The following is a 19,107-nucleotide window of genomic DNA, read 5'->3' as shown; positions in this document are numbered from 1 at the left end:
TGCAGGGCAAGACACGTTGCTACAAATAACATCATGGCAATCAAGGTAAATAATAACAAAATAATTTTACTTTCTAAGATGCCCTTATTTAAAGCCATTGGACACTTCAGTAAACAGTGTTGTCCAAAGGCCCTCACTTCGTGTATCACAACTTATATATAAAATAACAAACCTGTGAAAATTTAGGCTCAATTGGTCATCGGAGTCGGGAGAAAATAACGGGAAAACCCACCCTTGTTTCTGCACATTTCGCCGTGTCATGACATGTGTTTACTATAAGTCCGTAATTCTCGTTTTCGATAATTGATCATTGTTTCAATGTTTTCTCATAAAGTAAAGCATTTCATGGAATAATATTTCAAGAGAAGTCTTTTACCTTTACCTTCTGTAAACCCTGTAAGTTATTTGTAAATTTGTGAACTTTTGTTTCTGTTCCGAAAGTGTATAATTGCTTTAACCTTTCAAACTGACAAAAACAAATGCTTGAAAACAAACTCTATTTCAGAACATGTACATGAAGCACTTGAAAAAGTAACTACCATTATAGTTGTTTATTTTTAATGATGCTTTTAATAATTTAAACAATAAGAAGAAACAAGGTGGTTATATTTTGGTTATTATTTTATCTCTAGGTCATATCTGTTGATATTACTCCAGATGTCCAAAAGCAGATTCTATCTGAACTACAAATACTTTACAAGGTAGGTTTTTACATGTAGGTTGACTTTGGCTTGGTGCTTTATAAGATATTTGTTTTTCAATCTGTTTTTATAAACATACACTTCTTCAAAACTCTTTTCCTAGCAATAATACACTTCTCTGTTCTCAAGGGAGAGCCCCTTGTATACAGATTGAAGATCTTTTTTTTGGTCTTCACTGAACTGCTTTAATATTGGTTAAAACCAGTACAATTTCAACATAATATCTTTGTTGTGACTTACTTTGTTAATTACAGATAGACGGAGCTTCATTTATAAAATGAATAATATTCTGGAATTATGGTTATAGCCACAAACAGTTTTATCATAGGGTGCCTTCGTTTAGCTTCCCTGGCTCGACCCCGGTGTGTGGCAGTTTTTTTTTTCAAGGACGAATGTGGGTAATTATCTTCACACGTTCGTCCTAGAAAAAGAAAACGCCACACACCGGGGTCGACCCGGGGAAGCTAAACGAACGCACCCATAATTCCCAACTCTGGATGATTTCTTAGGTACATAAAGTCTAAGACTATCTTATAGAATCGACCCATCACACAACAATGCGATTGACTGATCACTCAGGTTAACTAATCTCACCCAACATATAGACTACATCACATATTAGAAAGCTGAGAATGGTATAAAAGACTTGATACTTTAAAGAGTCAAAGAAGAATTTTCATGAACTTAGGAGCTAATACCAGTTTTTTTTTGGTCATTACTATGTAGTTAACACTTTGACATATTCAGGGGTCGAAATTGCCACTAGCCCGCTAGCCCGGGACTACCAGATTTACATCCGGGCTACTACTTTTTCCAGTTTGATAGCCCGACAGGCTAGTTGAATAATAATGCAAAAATCATCATCACAAGCAATAAAGAACTATGTTATTGGTGTATCTGTGTACTGTAAAGTTTGAGCCGTGACGCGAGACATAACGTGGCTTTTGGGCTACCAAAATCTTATCAGGGCTACTAAAAATTATTGGTCATTAGCCCTGCTGACTACCATGGAAATACACTTAATTTCGACCCCTGCATATTTAATAATGACTGTACATTGAAGTGAAGATTCTAACTTTACTTAAAGTACAATCTTTATAGAATCCCTAAATGGTTATATAGACAAAGATTTAAAACATGCAATTACAGACACTATTTAAAGTTTGTTTTCGTTAACACAGCTCTATGAGAATACAGCCACAACTACACACGCAGTGCCACATCACACATTAATGAAGATAATGCTAAGGAAGCAAGTTTAAAACATACTGTAAAGAAAAAGATTACTAAAAACTCAGTTAACAATCCAAAAATTAGTAATAATTAGTTATTTTTGAAGCTTTGTTGTTACCATTGTAGTACTATTTTTAACAATCAAATTGACAAACATACCATTTAAAATATTGATGTAGCTTAGTAAAAAAAATTCTCAGCAATGCCATTCTGTAAATTTAGTTTGGTATTCAGTTATCTCTTTGGATAATAACAAATATGTAATCTAAAATGGAAAAAGGGAAAATCCAACTCACAGATTTGATGATTAATCTAGCTCAAGGGAGTCTTACATGTATGCAAATTCATGTTCCACTGGACTTAAAAAGGCAGTGGACACTACTGGTAATTGTCAAAACTAGCCTTCACAGTTGGTGTATCTCAACGTATGCATAAAATAACAAACCTGTGAAAATTGGTCATCGAACTTGCGAGATAATAATGAAATAAAAAAACACCCTTGTCACACGACGTTGTGTGCGTTTAGATGGTTGATTTCAAGTTCTAAATCTGAGGTCTCGAAATCAAATTTGTGGAAAATTACTTGTTTCTCGAAAACTACATCACTTCAGAGGGAGCCGTTTTTCACAATGTTTTATACCATCAACCTCTCCCCATTACTCATCACCAAGAAAGGTTTTATGCTAATAAATATTTTGAGTAATTACCAATAGTGTCCACTGCCTTTAAGAAGTGAAGGGTACAATGGACTAGTTTAAGATTACTATATTGTGCAATCCTAATAGGTCAATGAGGCTCTGAGTAATATGAGTGACTTAGCTGAGCAGCTTCAACTCGCTGTAAACCTTATCCCTTTTTAGTCTTTCATATTCAGGTATTCATCATCTAGAGTTCTTATGATTCCGTCTGGTATTGTTTAAGCTTTGAACTTGCTGAATATACAGCATCAGATTTCAGCTCCTTGCTTTCCTTTTGTGCAGCACAGACTTGACTATTTTGATGCTGAACATTTACATTTTGAATCGATAATAGACACCAGATGCATGGTAATATTATCTGCTATTTGTTTGTTTATTTGAGGTACCTCCATGGCAAACGGTTCAAAAGAGTAACTTCACGTAAACATTGAGTGCAACCTCAGATTTAGTTTGTATTGACCTTAATGTAATATCATGTGTTGATGTTTGTCGGTCATTTAAAAGTGTGCCAACACCTCCCAAATAAGCTTTCATGATTTAATGACATTCAAGCAAATATTTTTTATCCGAAAATTCTGTTTTTACATACTGCTCTTATGGAAATGGGATTAATTAGCCGAGTATACATGAAACCGTTTTAATTTGAACTTATTACACTTATTGATGGTTGTTCACCTATTGTACACTGAACATTCAACAAATAAACTCTTTTTAATTTGCCGATATATAGCTGAAACTATCTACTTTGTAATCCCAATGAAATACAACATTTATTTTAGCTGAAATTCAAGTGAGTTTCAAAAGATGAACCATAGAGTTATCATGTTACAGCAGTTGGATAGCATTTCTAGGGTCAGTGACTTCTTTGTCAGTAAGATTTTATCAACCTTTAGGTTTAGTAGCAGAAGCGGGATACAGAAGGTATCCTGTGAATGTAGTCAGATTCTGAGTATTACCACTGATGCTATGACTCCTAGCTAGACGAATCCATACTTCATCTCTCTCATTCAACTCAACCACTACACTATTAGTGTACATTGTACGTAATTTCTGTGCTGCATCACCGTGTATTGCAACCAACCGCTGTCCATTCTTGACCAACTCTACCATTGCATCACGGTCATGTGCAATGGAAAAGGTGAAATAGTAAGTGCCATTGGTAGGACACACATAATGCCCTGTTTCAAAATTAAAGCGGTTGCCAATGTTTGTGATTACAGTGTCAAAAGTAATGTCTTTGACAGCATCACCATGTCCAGGAAGATCTGCAGTACGTATTACAGTAAAAGCAGTGATTTCAACTTGTCCCCATGGATAAGCTAATGGGGCAGATGCCATCATCATATCAGGATTTGCTGGGTGTACACTTTGCTGTTGTTGTTGTACTCTTTGGTCAGCTAGTGTCTTCAATGCAGTCTGTAGATCGGATAGAGTTTCAGGAGATTGTTGACTGAGTAGTTTCAGGACAGCAGTGATATCCCCTTCACTGCCTTTATCACCCTTATCACCTGTACGTCCAGGTAACCCTGCTGGACCATTAAGACCATTCATACCATCACGTCCAGGAAGACCTTGTGGTCCTACTATACCTGGTGTACCTTGTGGACCAATAGGTCCTGGCTCACCCCTCTGTTGACAACAATCTTTACAAGGTCGGTCTGCTCTTGCTGAATCAATCAGTTTGGGAATGAGAAGAAACAGCGTGAACAGGAAACATTGCCAGAATGTAGACAGAGCCATCTGTATCACAAAATAAAAACACATTGACACCATTTAGTCATTCTCAAAAAAACCCAAATTTACAACAGATTATCTATCAAAATTATGTCAAGGGAATGTATAAGGTTGTTAATCTTTCTCAAGGTTGTTAATCTTTCGTCATTTGGAGAAAAAAAACAGTGTTTTTTTTTCTGTAATTTTTTTAACAAATGTTTTTGCATAGAGCTAGCTTAATTTTAATTTCATGTTGTAGCAACTTATCTTTCATTGTCAGTAGCGCACAATGATATAACCTTCATTACTGGTGTTGGAATTAAAATCAGTTGTCAGTTTGTTTGGAGAAGCATGCAAGCAGATGTAATGATTTTTTTCTCCATATTATTGATTCTCAGATGAAATGATATTAATATTTGCAATGTAAAGCAATCTACATGTTGACAATTACCAAGGGACCACAGCTATAATTGCAAATTGAATGGCACATTCCAAGCTTCATTTCAAATTCAATTACTACACATCTCCAGATTGAGCTACCATTGAAGAGCAGTCATATTAATTTAAACTCAACAGTCAGTCAGAAGGAAGTAAGGTTATAAATAGATAGTACCTCTCACTCATTTACATAAACAGTTATTACCCGTCATAAATACAGCTGCATAATTTATAAATAAATTCCTGTGCATGTATAACCCAAACTGTTGAAAAAAAAGACGATAAACAAAAGAAAAACACAACACCAACACACACACAAATTGGCCCAAAATAAGTAGATTTTTTGTTTTGATTAGTTGAAACAGAAGTATATTAAAGCCATTATACACTTTCGGTAAACAGTATTGTCCAAGTCCCACACTTCGTGTATCACAACTTATATATAAAATAACAATCCTGTGGAAATTTAGGCTCAATCGGACATCGGAGTCGGGAGAAAATAACGGCAAAACCCACTCCTGTTTTCGCGCGTTTCGCCGTGTCATGACATGTGTTTATAACAAATCCGTAATTCTCGTTAACGAGAATTTATATTGTTTTACCGTTTTCTCAAAAAGTAAAGCATTTCATGGACTAATATTTCAAGAGAAGTCTTTCACCATTACCTTCTGTAAACCCTGTAAATTATTTGTAAATCTGTGAACTTTTTTTTTTTTTCTGTACCGTAAGGGTCCAATGGCTTTAAAAGGAGTGTATACCCAACGCACTCACTCAAATTGGCCCAGAATAAGTGGGGCTTTTTTGGCCTATAGTAGAAACAGACAAACTGTATACTGGAGGGTTAAGGTTATCTTGATTCCCTCCTGTCTCTTGACAAGCGTCATCCATCAGGCCAGAAATAACATGTTGTGGCCTTGGGGCTTCTCACTGTTTCTCTTATATCGATTTTCTTGCTCAGAAGCAACATTTAGGTTTTTTTTGGCACGGTACAAATTAACACTTGAATTTGAGAAAGCATCAAGAGCTACGTAGAATAGTGTAACCATGTAACTGTATTACTTTTAGACTTGGGGCTTAAAGCCAATGGACCCTTTCGGTAAACAGTGTTGTCCAAGGCCCACACTTCGTGTATCACAACTTCTATGTAAAATAACAAACCTGTGAAAATTTAGGCTCAATCGGTCATCGGAGTCGGGAGAAAACAACGGAAAACCCCACCCTTGTTTCCGCGCGTTTCGCCATGTCATGACATGTATTTAAAATAAATCCGTAATTCTCGTTAACGAGAATTTATATTGTTTTGCTGTTTTCTCAAAAAGTAAAGCATTTCATGGAATAATATTTCAAGAGAAGTCTTTCACCATTGCCTTCTGTAAACCCTATAAGTTATTTTTAAATCTGTGAACTTTTTTTTTTTTTCTGAACCGAAAGGGTCCAATGGCTTTAAGGGAATAAGTGCAGCACAAGGCAAAACTACCATATAATGTGTGATTGTGATTTTGTGTAGTGTGAATGTCTACCAGATTATGCCATTTTTGTTCATTTTTTACTATATTTTTTGTACTTGCAGCAGTAGTCACAATTAGGGCGAGATTTTCTCAGCAATGATCTTTCCAACATGCAGATTTCATTCAACAGTGAATGATTGCATTGTACAATTCACATATTTATGGTTTACTCATTCAATAATGAGTTTGTAGTAGCAGCTGCCTGTGTACATTTATACTTGTGTAGCAAAGTTGTGCATTTTTTAATGAAGCACGCTGGTCTCATGAGCAGACTATACTAACGTACCCTCGTCAATTAAGTAGCTTCTTATGAAAACAGAACGTTAACTGCTATGGAAATATCCAGTCAGTCAAGAACAACAATCATGAGGGAGAAGATTTAGCTACGACAGACTTGATTAAAGACTAGGCTCAATATTGAGTCTGATGTAGATTATTGGATTATAGGTAGACACTGTCCCTCAAATGCCATCTGGGTTTACTCACTTGCACTTCTACATAGGTGCACCAATAAAAAAACCTTCTTTCCATAAAGTATAATATGGTTTCATGGCCAGAAATCCCACCCTCTTTCCAATATTGAATTTCATCAGGTTGTTAATGAAAAGGTGTTCTTTGCCAGCATTCATAGTGATTTATGCATGCCGATGTTGTCTATACTACATGTACTAAGTTCAAACCATACAGGTATAGAAGAGTTTGCGGTAACACTATGTAATAACAATCTCTAAATGAGTTGGGGTGGTTCTGAAAGAACCGTTGATTTTAAATCAACGTTTCGATCGGTATGCTCTGATCGTCATATCATATGCTCTGATCAGAGCATACTGATCGAAACGTCGAGTTAATCCAACGGTTCTTTTCAGAACCACCCCAACTCATTTAGAGATTGTTATTACATGGTGTTACTGCAAACTCTTCTATATCTTATTTCCACCATGCAAAGTTTAAAATCCTACTAACCATACAGGTGTCGCACTACCAGATTCAGAACAAGCCCTCTGCCTTACATGACTGGGTTACTAAATAGAAAATAGTGCAATATTGTCCTCTCAGTCCACCGTTGGATCTGATGTCTCGTATTGTATCAACCAATCAATTTTGTGGATGTTCCCCCAAATTTAATTTATTATTTTTTCATTATCTTCTTTTAAGGACTGTTAGTCTAAGTGTGCTTTCTTGTAAAATTTTGTCTCAGACTGCCTGAGTTTTAATATTGTATTTTTCTTTTTTGTAAATTGCATTTAATTCAGCCTTTGGCTGCAATGTGTTTTTAACAATAAACCAATTAATAATAAAAAATACTAGTTATTGTTTTATGTTTGTAGGTTATACAGTGTGTATAATGCCACAGCTAGATTTATAAAGTAGAGGTCTCCATTTGCCAAACTCTCATCATTTTATTGAATTAAATTGGTGTCAGCAAACATACTTCACTTAACGGCCATCATTTATTCACCTCCGTGTCATCAGATGCACTTTATCATGCTTTCAATTGAATCTCAATATTTGATCAAGGCTTCTTGACTAACCCCCAGTGTAATGGAAACTAGTGAGTTATTCTGAAGTAAAAGGAAACACACCAGAGTGTATGGTAACTGTTGAGTACACAACCTAGGATGTATTGAAGTACAATGAGTCAACACACTGTACGGTTATTATGAGACACTCTGTTCATCCCACTATCAAACTGATACACACACACTTCTTGATATTGTTATTCAAATCTTGCCTGGTTTAAGATTTCTGGTCAATTTCATCAAAGCGCTTGGATTAATTCTGCTTGTTAGTCTAAGGAGGATAAGTGATGAAGTTTCCAAGTAAGACTTGATGATGGATGTCTTGACTACTCAAGACAAATAGGCGCCTTGCCAAGATCACATGGAATTCTTTAATATATCATAACCATAACTCAATAAATGTAATAACATCTAAGTGACTTTAAGCCCCTCAGGGTCCTGATGGAAGGACACGTATCATCAAACAGGCCTGTATTGGTTTATTCACTGGCGTCTATAGCTCCTTGGTCATTCCCTATAAAACGCTGTTGTGTCAAGAAATAACACTTGCAGTTTAATGCAAGGTTATAATGATAAGAGGAATTGAGGAAAGTTAAGTGCTTACACTAGAGTGTCTGTATTTTGATTTACATAATTTTACAAAGCCTATGTTTCTTCTGTCTTTATTTTTGTAACTTTCCCCCAAAACCAAAACATTTGCTATATTTTAGTAAAGATTGTTTGTTTCAAGTACAATGTAAGTGTATGTGAGTGACACTTCAGATTATAGTCTGGATAAAAGGACACAAGGCGATTTGCTTAAAGGCAGTGGACACTATTGGTAATTACTCAAAACAATTATCATCATAAAACCTTTCTTGATTACGAGTAATGGGGAGAGGTTGATAGTATAATACATTGTGAGAAACGGCTACCTCTGAAGCGCCATAGTTTTCGAGAAAGAAGTAATTTTCCCCGAATTTGATTGCGAGACCTCAGATTTAGAACTTGAGGTCTCGAAATCAACCATCTAAACACACACAACTTTGTGTGACAAGGGTGTTTTTTTCTTTCGTTATTATCTCGCAAGTTCGATGACCGATTGAGCTCAAATTTTCACAGGTTTGTTATTTTATGCATATGTTGAGATACACCAACCATGAGGGCTATTCTTTGACAATTACCACTAGTGTCCACTGCCTTTAATACATGGCTGGAACCCTTGGAAAAATCTGCAATGCTGTAGTGTGTATGATGTATTGCCTTGTGCTGGTTAGCAGTGTTTAGTGTAGTAGCGACTTTATAGTGACAGAGTGTTGATGGAGCCTTTAGTGATGAGCAGGCTAGTAGACCAAAGTGTTAACACTAAGGTATTAATTGCCAATCAGTCTTGAACCATTTAGCCATGGATCTAGACCTACATGTGATATCATCCTCAGGGAATTGCACTCATTCTAGCAAACAGCTCTTATGCAGTTTCGTTATTATATCAGGTTTTTCTAGTTTAATGATGTGCATCAAAGCATGTAAATGTAGACACTTAAGTTGAAGTAGTAATGAGCACAACAGAGTGCAGTATGTAAAGCAACTTGAGGTTTTTACTTTTTATACTTATTTTGGCTGACTATTTGTATATCAAGATTGATGTCTCTTTCTGAGCTGTTGCTGTCAGTCAAATCAATGTTTGTCTAAATGTTGTTTTATTTTTGAGAAGCAAAAACAAATTGATGAGAGCAGGATACGAACCTGCAACCTTATTTGGCTAGAAGTCTTTTATTCTTATCTGAAAGCACACAAATTCGTCCAACAAGGTTTTTTTTCATCATTTTCGCGCAACTTCAATGACTAATTGAGGCCAAATTTTCACAGGCTTGTTATTTTATGCACATGATGGGATACACCAAGTGAGAAGACTGGTCTTTGACAATTACCAAAAGTGTACTTCCCTTTAACATAAGCCATCTAGCCCTACTCTGTTATGAACAAATTTAAACTTGGATAAAACAGTTTTGAAAAAGCTAAAACCTTTTAAAACATTTATTATTTTGGAATGCAGGCCCCTTAAAGGAACAGGTTGCCTTGGATCGGTCGAGTTGGTCTTTGAAAAGCATTTGTAACCGTTTTTTATAAAATGCATATGGGTAGAATGATGTTGTAAAAGTAGAATACAATGATCTACACAAACATGCCTCGAAATTGCGTGGTTTTCGTTTTACCTCGTCGACTAACACGTCGGCCATTTATGGGGGTCAACATTTTGACTCCCATAAATGGCCGACCATGTTAGTTCGCACAGTAGAAGGAAAACCACGCAATTTCGAGGCAAACTTGTGTGGATCATTGTATTCTACTTTTAAAACATCTTTCCAACCATATGCATTTTATAAAAAACGGTTACAAACGCTTTTGTTTTGACCAACTCGTCCGATCCAAGGCAACGTGTTCCTTTAAACTGACAATGTGAACCTTTTTCATTCATATTTACTGTAACCAATCATTTTAAGTATACAGATTGAACTGAATTACATTCACAATTTTTTTGTTTTAATGTGTTTGAGTAATCGAGGGACGCTCATATTTAACTTCATGAATGTTATCTTGGAAGCACACAATCATATGTGTTGTACATAATTGAGTGACTCAAGACTGGACCCCGGATGGGGACAATCACACACTGTTATAAAAAGCATTCATTACTCTTCAGAGATACGCGTAGTTACATGACACTACTTAAATCTCTTTACAGCATTATATAAGAAAAATGGTATGAAACCATGCAAAGGTTTTTATTAAAGACACTGTACACTATTGGTAATTGTCAAAGACTAGCCTTCACAGTTGGTGTATCTAAACATATGCATAAAATAACAAACCTGTGAAAATTTGAGCTCAATCGGTCATCGAACTTGCGAAATAATAATGAATGAAAAATAACCCTTGTCGAACGAAGTTGTGTTTGTTTAGATGGTTGATTTCGAGACCTCAAGTTCTAAATCTGAGGTCTCGAAATCAAATTCATGGAAAATTACTTCTTTCTCGAAAACTATGGCACTTCAGAGGGAGCCGTTTCTCACAGTGTTTTATACCATCAACTTCTCACCATTACTCGTCACCAAGAAAGGTTTTATGCCAATAGTGTCCACTGCCTTTAAGAAAAGACATCTGCAATAAGCTCTTGTTCCTGGCCAAAGTACCTTTTTGTGACAGGAATATTGTTTGAAGTGGACAGAAGAAGCATAAAACAAAAGTGGTGTTTTTGACTTTTGATATGCAGTATGTTGTTTATAGTGAGGGTACATTGTCATACCTGAATCATAGCACTGGTAATAGTCAGCTGTTCTTCTGAAGTATAATTTGCCTTCTATTTATTTTAATTTCAAATTTTTAATTTATGTAAAATTGTTGTAATTCAGCCTTTGTGCTGCGAGGGCAGTTTTTTAATAAACCATTTTATCTATCTAATATAACTATCCAGTTGAACACATAAATTCTGTCATTTATGAATACAGATTATTTTTGCCATACATTCTACTCAATTCAATTTAACTTTCACATCAATTATGATCCTTAGAACGGGTAGCACTAGTTTTTTGAAAGAAATAAACCTTACCTTCAGTCCAGCAATACCTGATGCAATACTTCTGACGACAAAGTAATTTTCTCGCACAGTTTTTTCCAAAATGAAGACTGGATTGTCCTCTTGAAAGTTATCGAGTTGAATGATCCCGATTCTGCTTATTAGTAGACACCACTGTGAAAGGATACTGAGATAGAGATTGAATGAGTAGACGTTCTTATTGTACAATCCTCATCAGATTCACTTTCTATAGAGCAATCTGTATTATGCTCCTTACCTCTTATTGCTGCGATATAAAGGTGGACTACTACACTCCTTGAAGAGGGGTAACCATTTTAGATTGGACTTTATGATTGGACATCATAAAGATGCTGCTGTCATGAGTGCAGATAGCATGTGACCGTGTCTTTGCCTGTATGATAGTTTTTTATCTAAATTTCATTTTTGCTGACAAGTGTACTCATTGAGGTGTCTTATTCATATTAATATCAGAGTTTAACCATAATGAAACAGGTATTCCCTTTTGCAGCTCATCAGTGCACCTTAAAAGTGAAGTAAAACTCAGTGTTTCAAACAAGCTTTTTTTTGTTTGAGTTTTATATACATTGTTTTATGTTACCAAATGTCTACAAAATTTACAGGCTAGTCATTGAGCTTTACATTTTTTTGTGACCAGAATATTACCAAAACAGAAGGTAATTGGTACAGTTAAGGTCTGTACAATAGTGTATGTAATGTATTTTGATTGAAAACAATAGTTAATGGCCAGACGTTTCTACTCTAGCAGAGTCTTTCTCAAAGACTAAAAGTGGTTTTTTTTTATTGCGTGGTGTTCTGTAGGTTTAAGTTATTCCTATTAAAATTACAATCAATCTTGTCAGATCCTCTCACCAAATTAGATTTACATAAAACATACGATTCCCTTCCCTTGGCTTTCCAATAATAAGTTCACATTACTAATTCATACTAAGATGTTTAAAGATGAACTATGTGACAAACACCCCACCAAGAATGACCTAGTCAGATTCAATTCCTTATACAGACGTTTCTTGTCACGGTCAATTTGTTTAGAATGAGAGAAATCTAATGTTTCATTCATGACTGTTTTTCTTTTCTTGATTGCTTTAGTGTGATTCGTCATTCATCATTGGCTTCTATGGAGCTTTCTTCACAGAGAATAGAATATCAATTTGCACAGAGTTTATGGATGGTAAGCCAGTGTTATTAACCATTAGATTGAAATAGGTATGCATTGCAGAACTTGCAGTTCATAATAACTTATCAAAATTACATTGATCCATGTGCATTTTAAAGGCAGTGGACACTATTAAAACCTTTCTTGGTGACGAGTAATGGGGAGAGGTTGATGGTATAAAACATTGTGAGAAACGGCACCCTCTGAAGTGCCATTTTCCATGAATTTGATTTCGAGACCTCAGGTTTAGAACTTGAGGTCCCGAAATCAAGCATCTGAAAGCACACAACTTCGTGTGACAAGGGTGTTTTGTTCTTTCATAGTTCTTTCATCTCGCAACTCCGACGACCAATCAATCTCAAATTCTCACAGGTTTGTTATTTTATGCATATCTTGAGATACAGCAAGTGAGAAGCATGGTCTTTGACAATTACCAATAGTGTCCACTGGCTTTAACTTGCAGTTTATAATAACTTATCAAAATTACATTGATCCATGTGCATTTTAATAGTTGACCTACAAGAAAGAAAAAAACACCAATTGTTTGTTTGATTTGTTTTTATGCATTGCGTTTAATAAAATAATGAAACCTGTTTATACATGGAACATCTTTGGTCTTTGATGAGAGTTTTCTATGACTATTGACTATCTGTCAATCAGTGCATTCCAACCAGTTCCTATCATTATCAACCAAATTGGTCTCCTTGCTTGTATAATGTAATGACATAACATCAATTCCTACATGTACATTACAAGGTCTTATAAATAAAACCACTTAAATATCCTCTCCACTTAGCGGAGAACCTTAATTAGTTCGTCAGAGTTTCATGAATAAATGTGAATAATATGTACACCATTTGCATGTACAGTACTGATTGTACATTAAAGGAACACGTTGCCTTGGATCGGTCGAGTTGGTCTTTGAAAAGCGTTTGTAACCGTTTGTTACAAAATGCATATGATTAGAAGGATATTTTAAAAGTAGAATATATTGATCCACACAAGTATCACTTGAAATTGCGCGGTTTTCCTTTTACCTCGCCGACAAACACTGTCGGCCATTTATGGGAGTCAAATTTTTGACTCCCATAAAAGGAAAACCACGCAATTTCAAGGCAAATGTATGTGGATCATTGTATTCTACTTTTAAAACATCTTTCTAACCATATGCATTTTATAACAAACGGTTACAAACTCTTTTCAAAGACCAACTCGACCGATCCAAGGCAACGTGTTCCTTTAATGCAGCATAGTGTTGTATTGTGTTGTATAGTGTTGTAAGAGTTTCAGTAACTTGGTGTACATGGTACACATTAGTTTAATGAACATCTCATATAAACATTTTTCTTTGAAACAATTTTGAGGGATTTTCGTTTTCCTGACATCTTTTGTCTGTTGTTAAAACCTCACTAGGTTAAATCTTTCAAAGTAAATGAGTAAACTGAATTGTATGATGAAGTCATTGTTATTATAATCTATTCAGGTGGTTCATTAGAGATGTATAGATGTATTCCAGAGGATCTCTTGGGGAGAATAACTGTATCTGTAAGTAAGCTCTGCTGGTTTTCTCTCTATATTTAAAAACTTACCTCTTCATATCAACCATTAAGTTTCTTCTTTCTTGTGTGCACTTTGTATCTGTTTAGCGAATTCGCTGTTGTTATTAGTAATACTTTTATTACAATGCTCTTTTTGGGGATTATTTTGTTTGAAGCTGATCATCTCAATTTCAGGTACACATTGGTTACCAATAAATAACTTTAAAGGCAGTGGACACTATTGGTAGTTACTCAAAATAATTAATATCATAAAACCTTTCTTTGTGACGAGTAATAGGGAGAGGTTGATGGTATAAAACATTGTGAGAAACAGCTCCCTCTGAAGTGACGTAGTTTTTGAGAAAGAAGTCATTTTCCACGAATTTGATTTTGAGACCTCAGATTTAGAATTTGAGGTCTCAAAATCAACCATCTAAATGCACACCACTTCGTGTGACAAGGGTGTTTTTTTCTTTCATTATTATCTCGCAACTTTGACGACCGATTGAGCTCAAATTTTCACAGGTTTGTTATTTACTGCATATGTTGAGATACACCAAGTGAGAGCACTAGTCTTTAAAAATTACCAACAGTGTCCACTGTCTTTAAACAGCTACCTGAGCGGAATGTTTCAACGGAAATGGTATTTTACCTTGTTTATAATGCACTTGTTCACCATTTTAATGTTATTTTGATGTGTAAACTTCTGAACTTTTCGTAATTATCGATTAAAAAATCAGGCCCCAACCGTAAGGTTTTGTAAAACTAAAAACACTTCTGCCGTTGAGAGCACGTCAAAGGACAATGCCGCTGACGTCATCTCTGGGAGCTTGCTTTGTTATGCCTCCACGTTGCAACAAAGCGGCTTTACAAATTGGAGCTCCCAGAGATGACGTTTTGAGAGTGATTACGTAACAGGGCTTTTCGCAAATCTTTCAGAAAAGCCCTGGATAAGGGCATTCAAAATGATTGTTTTTTTACACAATTGAAATCTTTTTATAGTCATATGACTCGATTTCCCTAATCTTTGAAAACATTTTAAGTGAATTTCAGCAAAGTTTACGACTTGACATATTGGTTCAAGCAGGTCTTTAAGGCTAAAAATGTGCACTTTTGTGTGTATTTTTGTAAATTTACTTATGTTGGGGTTTACATACTGATGACCAAATGCAGATATTAATTGTTTCTATAGAAGATTGTGCTTTGAGGTTTGCTTCCATTGTCTTGACCTTTGACCCTTGATGTATTGTACAGTTAGTTTTATTTCTTGTTTGATAAATAGAAAACTTAATTCGTAGCTTGCCTTATTCCTCTGACAGCTACTCTGTTTTTAAAGGTGTGTTCATTGTAAGCTTTAGTACACATAGTAATGTTCCCCCTTGTTCATATAACAACTGCAGGCACTCCTCCCCAAGTCACCCATGATTTCAACAGCAAACAATTTGGTATATGTAATTTTTCCTTACAAAAAACACAATGTCCACAGATTTACATTAAACTTACACAGATTGAAGAGTATGATAGTAGATAAAAAGCTTCCTTTGAAATTTTACTTACTGAGGTGCTGTAGTTTTTGAGAAATGAGTAAAAGTAATAATTTTCGTCTCAGTTTTAGCATGTAAAAACGTTATGCTATAGATGGTTTTGGTATAATATCATAACTGGTTAAGGGGATTTTACATGCTAAAATCATTTTGGTCTCATGAGACCAAAATGATTTTGTTACTTGTTTTACTCATTTCTTAAAAACTACACAACCTTAGTTAGTAATATTTGAAGGGAAGCTTTCCACTATCATTCTCTTCAAACCCTGTAAGTTACAAAGTAAGTTGAAAAAACCTTCCTTTACATAAACTTGTCTAATTTATCTATCAGGTTGTCAAAGGACTTACATATCTTTGGAGCTTAAAGATCATGCATAGAGGTTAGTTGAAGGGGTTTGTTATGTAATCTCATTTGTTGATAATACCTCTAAGAAAGAGAGGGAGGCAACAAATGGATGTCATTTTTAACATTTTCTTCAGAGCACTTTTGAATGTTGAATGTTTTAGTTAATACAGCTCTTTTCCTTGTAAAAACTTCAGCTTAACTGAAAAGAAAGTTTCTACTTAATTGATTAGTCTGATTATGTTAATACTTAAAGCTTTTTTATTTGTTGATTCTATTTAATAACCATTCAGCCACAAAGAAAAATTATCCTTTGTTGGAAAAACTCAGTCAATTTATTTGTTTCTGATAATAATATGAATTTAAGCAGAATAAGAGGCAATAAGAACAGAATGTAATTTTGGTTTGGTTTTGATACTTGGGTAGACGATGTGACCTCTGACGTCACACGAAAACCATAACATGGTTCGCGTGCATACCGCAAAACCTTTGTGTTTTGGCAGCCAGCTAGAAAGTGTAGGCAATCTTACTATGACTCCGCAACTCGGTGTCCGGCGAAAACATGACATATATAGTGTTATGTCAACAGAGAGCAGTTTGAATGTAAACATAGGTCACATCGTCTATACAAGTTGAGTATTCTATTTGATTGTGTAGCTTTAACTGCAAAATGATTGCTTTAATCATATCCTAACGGCTAAGGTGATAATAACATAACGATATGCTTGATTGTTTCATCTAGACGTCAAGCCATCAAATATACTTGTCAATACTCAGGGAGAAGTTAAACTCTGTGATTTTGGTGTCAGCGCTCAACTTGTCAACTCCATCACAAAAACATATGTGGGAACAAATGCATACATGGCAGTAAGTTGGTACACTCTTTCTACTCAGTTGTAAATATCATCCAGAAGCAGCATTAATTAGGAATTTCAGCATTTTGAGGTTTAATTGACTTGTTTGAAAGTACTATACTAAGGTAATTATGAAAAGAAAAATAAGTAATAAACCACCAATGAAAGAGAAAGTATGCAAATTATAGATAATACAAAACTGGAGCTACAATACAGAGTGTTAAAGGCAGTGGACACTATTGGTAATTACTCAAAATAATTATTAGCATAAAACCTTAATTGGTAACTAGTAATAGGGAGAGGTTGATAGTATAAAACCTTGTGAGAAACGGCTGCCTCTGAAGTGATGTAGTTTTCAAGAAAGAAGTAATTTTCCACAAATTTGATTTTGAGACCTCAAGTTTAGAATTTGAGGTCTCGAAATCAAGCATCTGAAAGTACACAACTTCGTGTGACAAGGGTGTTTTTTTTCTTTCATAGTTATCTCACAACTCCGATGACCAATCGAGCTAAAATTTTCACAAGTTTGTTATTTTATGTACATGTTGAGATACACCAAGTGAGAAGACTGGATTTTGACAACTACCAATAGTGTCCACTGCCTTTAACATGTTTAATGACAGAAGATACATTTGTACAACACTAAAATCACCCTCAATGTTATGAATGTAAACACACTATGAATAATGATAGCAATCTTTGTCATGTTTTTGTGGTAGTCAACATTTAGAGAGTGATGAAAATGCTTTAAAAGTTCATTAACAATTTAAATTAAATAATGTAGTGGGTTACAAATGTTGTGAAGACATACTGCTATGACTTACAATAAATTAATGTTTGTATTTTGTAGCCTGAGAGAGTTAAAGGGGACCAGTATGGAGTGCATTCTGAGGTTTGGAGTCTGGGTGTTTTCCTTCTTGAGGTATTTATTCACCTGTGTCTGCATTAATTGCTTCTGTAGTGAATATGGTTAACATTATGATACATTCTGTTTGGCTCTGTCATGACAGCTATCAGCCATAGCTGTAGCAGAAGGCACTTCCAACTTATGATCACGATGCATGTCATCAGTATTATTATTAAGAAGAATTTCATACCATTTATAAGAGCTGCTGACGTGATTTTCATGGATGTTTGTCTTTGTTTTGTTTTTAATTGTTGCAGATGGCCATGGGAAGATTTCCATATCCAGTGAGTATACATACTTAAAGGAACACGTTGCCTTGGATCGGACGAGTTGGTCTTTGAAAAGCGCTATGTAACCGTTTGTTATAAAATCGGTATGGTTAGAAAGATGTAAAAGTAGAATACAATGATCTACACAAATACAATGATCTACACAAATATGCCTCGAAATGCGTGGTTTTCGCTTTACCCTGTCGACAAACACGGTCGGCCATTTATGGGGGTCAAAAATTTGACTCCCATAAATGGCCGACCGTGTTAGTTCGCGACGTAAAATGAAAACCGTGCAATTTTGAGTAATACTTGTGTGGAGCATTATATTTTACATTTAAAACATCTTTCTAACCATATGCATTTTATAACAAACGGTTTCAAACGCTTTTCATAGACCAACTCGTCCGATCCAAGGCAACGTGTTCCTTTAATTTCTTATGAGTTCTACAGATGAATCTATTATTAATTGTGTTGCCAAATTCATCTTTTTATTTATGAACTTAAAAGAAAAACATAATGTCTGATTGCCCTGTTGACTTTATTTTTCTCCTGCCAATGTATATTAAAATAGTTCAGGTTTAAAATGTTGATGTAACCCTCCCCAGGGTTAAGGGGTGTGTTCCAAGTTTGAATAACAAAACAAATGAATGAATGAATTATTATTAGTCTGTTAGTCACTGAAATCAGTTGATACAGTTTGATATAGTTCATTATTATTATTATCATTAGTTTATTAAACATCAAACATTGCAGCCAAAAGGCTGAATTGTGTTCAAGTCACAACATAAAAAAAGACATTCAAACATCAAGGAGTAAAAACCAGCAAATATACAATGAGAGATTATAAGAAAAAAAATGTAAATCTGTATTTGAAGACATAATTGAGTTTTGTGGTATTTGCTTATAAACTTGATTTTTATACTTGCAGGTTACCCCAAGAGAAAGCGAGCTATCAGTAAGTACAAAAAATGGACATCGAAACAGTCAAGTCTTTTAAAGTCTTGTGTAATCTTTGTCAAGTGTTAACAATCAAGAATATATTCTAGTCCCCTTTCCAAAGTAACTGTTGTTCAGAAATCTTTTACAT

The 19,107-nt window shown here is 35.0% G+C and overlaps 2 protein-coding genes across 2 annotated transcripts in view; one reads left to right on the top strand and one right to left on the bottom strand.

Annotated features, from left to right (window-relative positions):
* LOC139942170 (dual specificity mitogen-activated protein kinase kinase 5-like) overlaps nt 1-19,107 on the top strand; it is a 40,129-nt gene that overhangs the window by 14,558 nt on the left and 6,464 nt on the right. The window contains exons 9-17 of the mRNA XM_071938917.1: nt 6-45; nt 633-701; nt 12,496-12,577; nt 14,046-14,107; nt 15,976-16,024; nt 16,730-16,854; nt 17,692-17,763; nt 18,006-18,032; nt 18,949-18,975. Of these exons, the coding sequence (XP_071795018.1) occupies nt 6-45; nt 633-701; nt 12,496-12,577; nt 14,046-14,107; nt 15,976-16,024; nt 16,730-16,854; nt 17,692-17,763; nt 18,006-18,032; nt 18,949-18,975 (553 nt within the window). The remainder of the gene's footprint in view (nt 1-5; nt 46-632; nt 702-12,495; nt 12,578-14,045; nt 14,108-15,975; nt 16,025-16,729; nt 16,855-17,691; nt 17,764-18,005; nt 18,033-18,948; nt 18,976-19,107) is intronic.
* Nucleotides 712-11,587, bottom strand: LOC139942173 (caprin-2-like). Its single transcript, XM_071938922.1, has 2 exons — nt 11,401-11,587; nt 712-4,372 (listed from the first exon to the last, which is right to left on the bottom strand). Exon 2 carries the CDS (start codon nt 4,370-4,372, stop codon nt 3,515-3,517), a length of 858 nt encoding a protein of 285 aa, XP_071795023.1. The 5' UTR covers nt 11,401-11,587; the 3' UTR covers nt 712-3,514.

This window comes from Asterias amurensis, chromosome 9 (assembly GCF_032118995.1).
Source record: "Asterias amurensis chromosome 9, ASM3211899v1".
NCBI lineage: Eukaryota > Metazoa > Echinodermata > Asteroidea > Forcipulatida > Asteriidae > Asterias > Asterias amurensis.
This window is presented reverse-complemented; position numbering and strand designations above follow the sequence as displayed.

Excerpts from the sequence above, each read along its gene's own strand:
- LOC139942173 (XM_071938922.1), bottom strand. The coding sequence starts at position 4,372 with ATGGCTCTGTCTACATTCTGGCAATGTTTCCTGTTCACGCTGTTTCTT.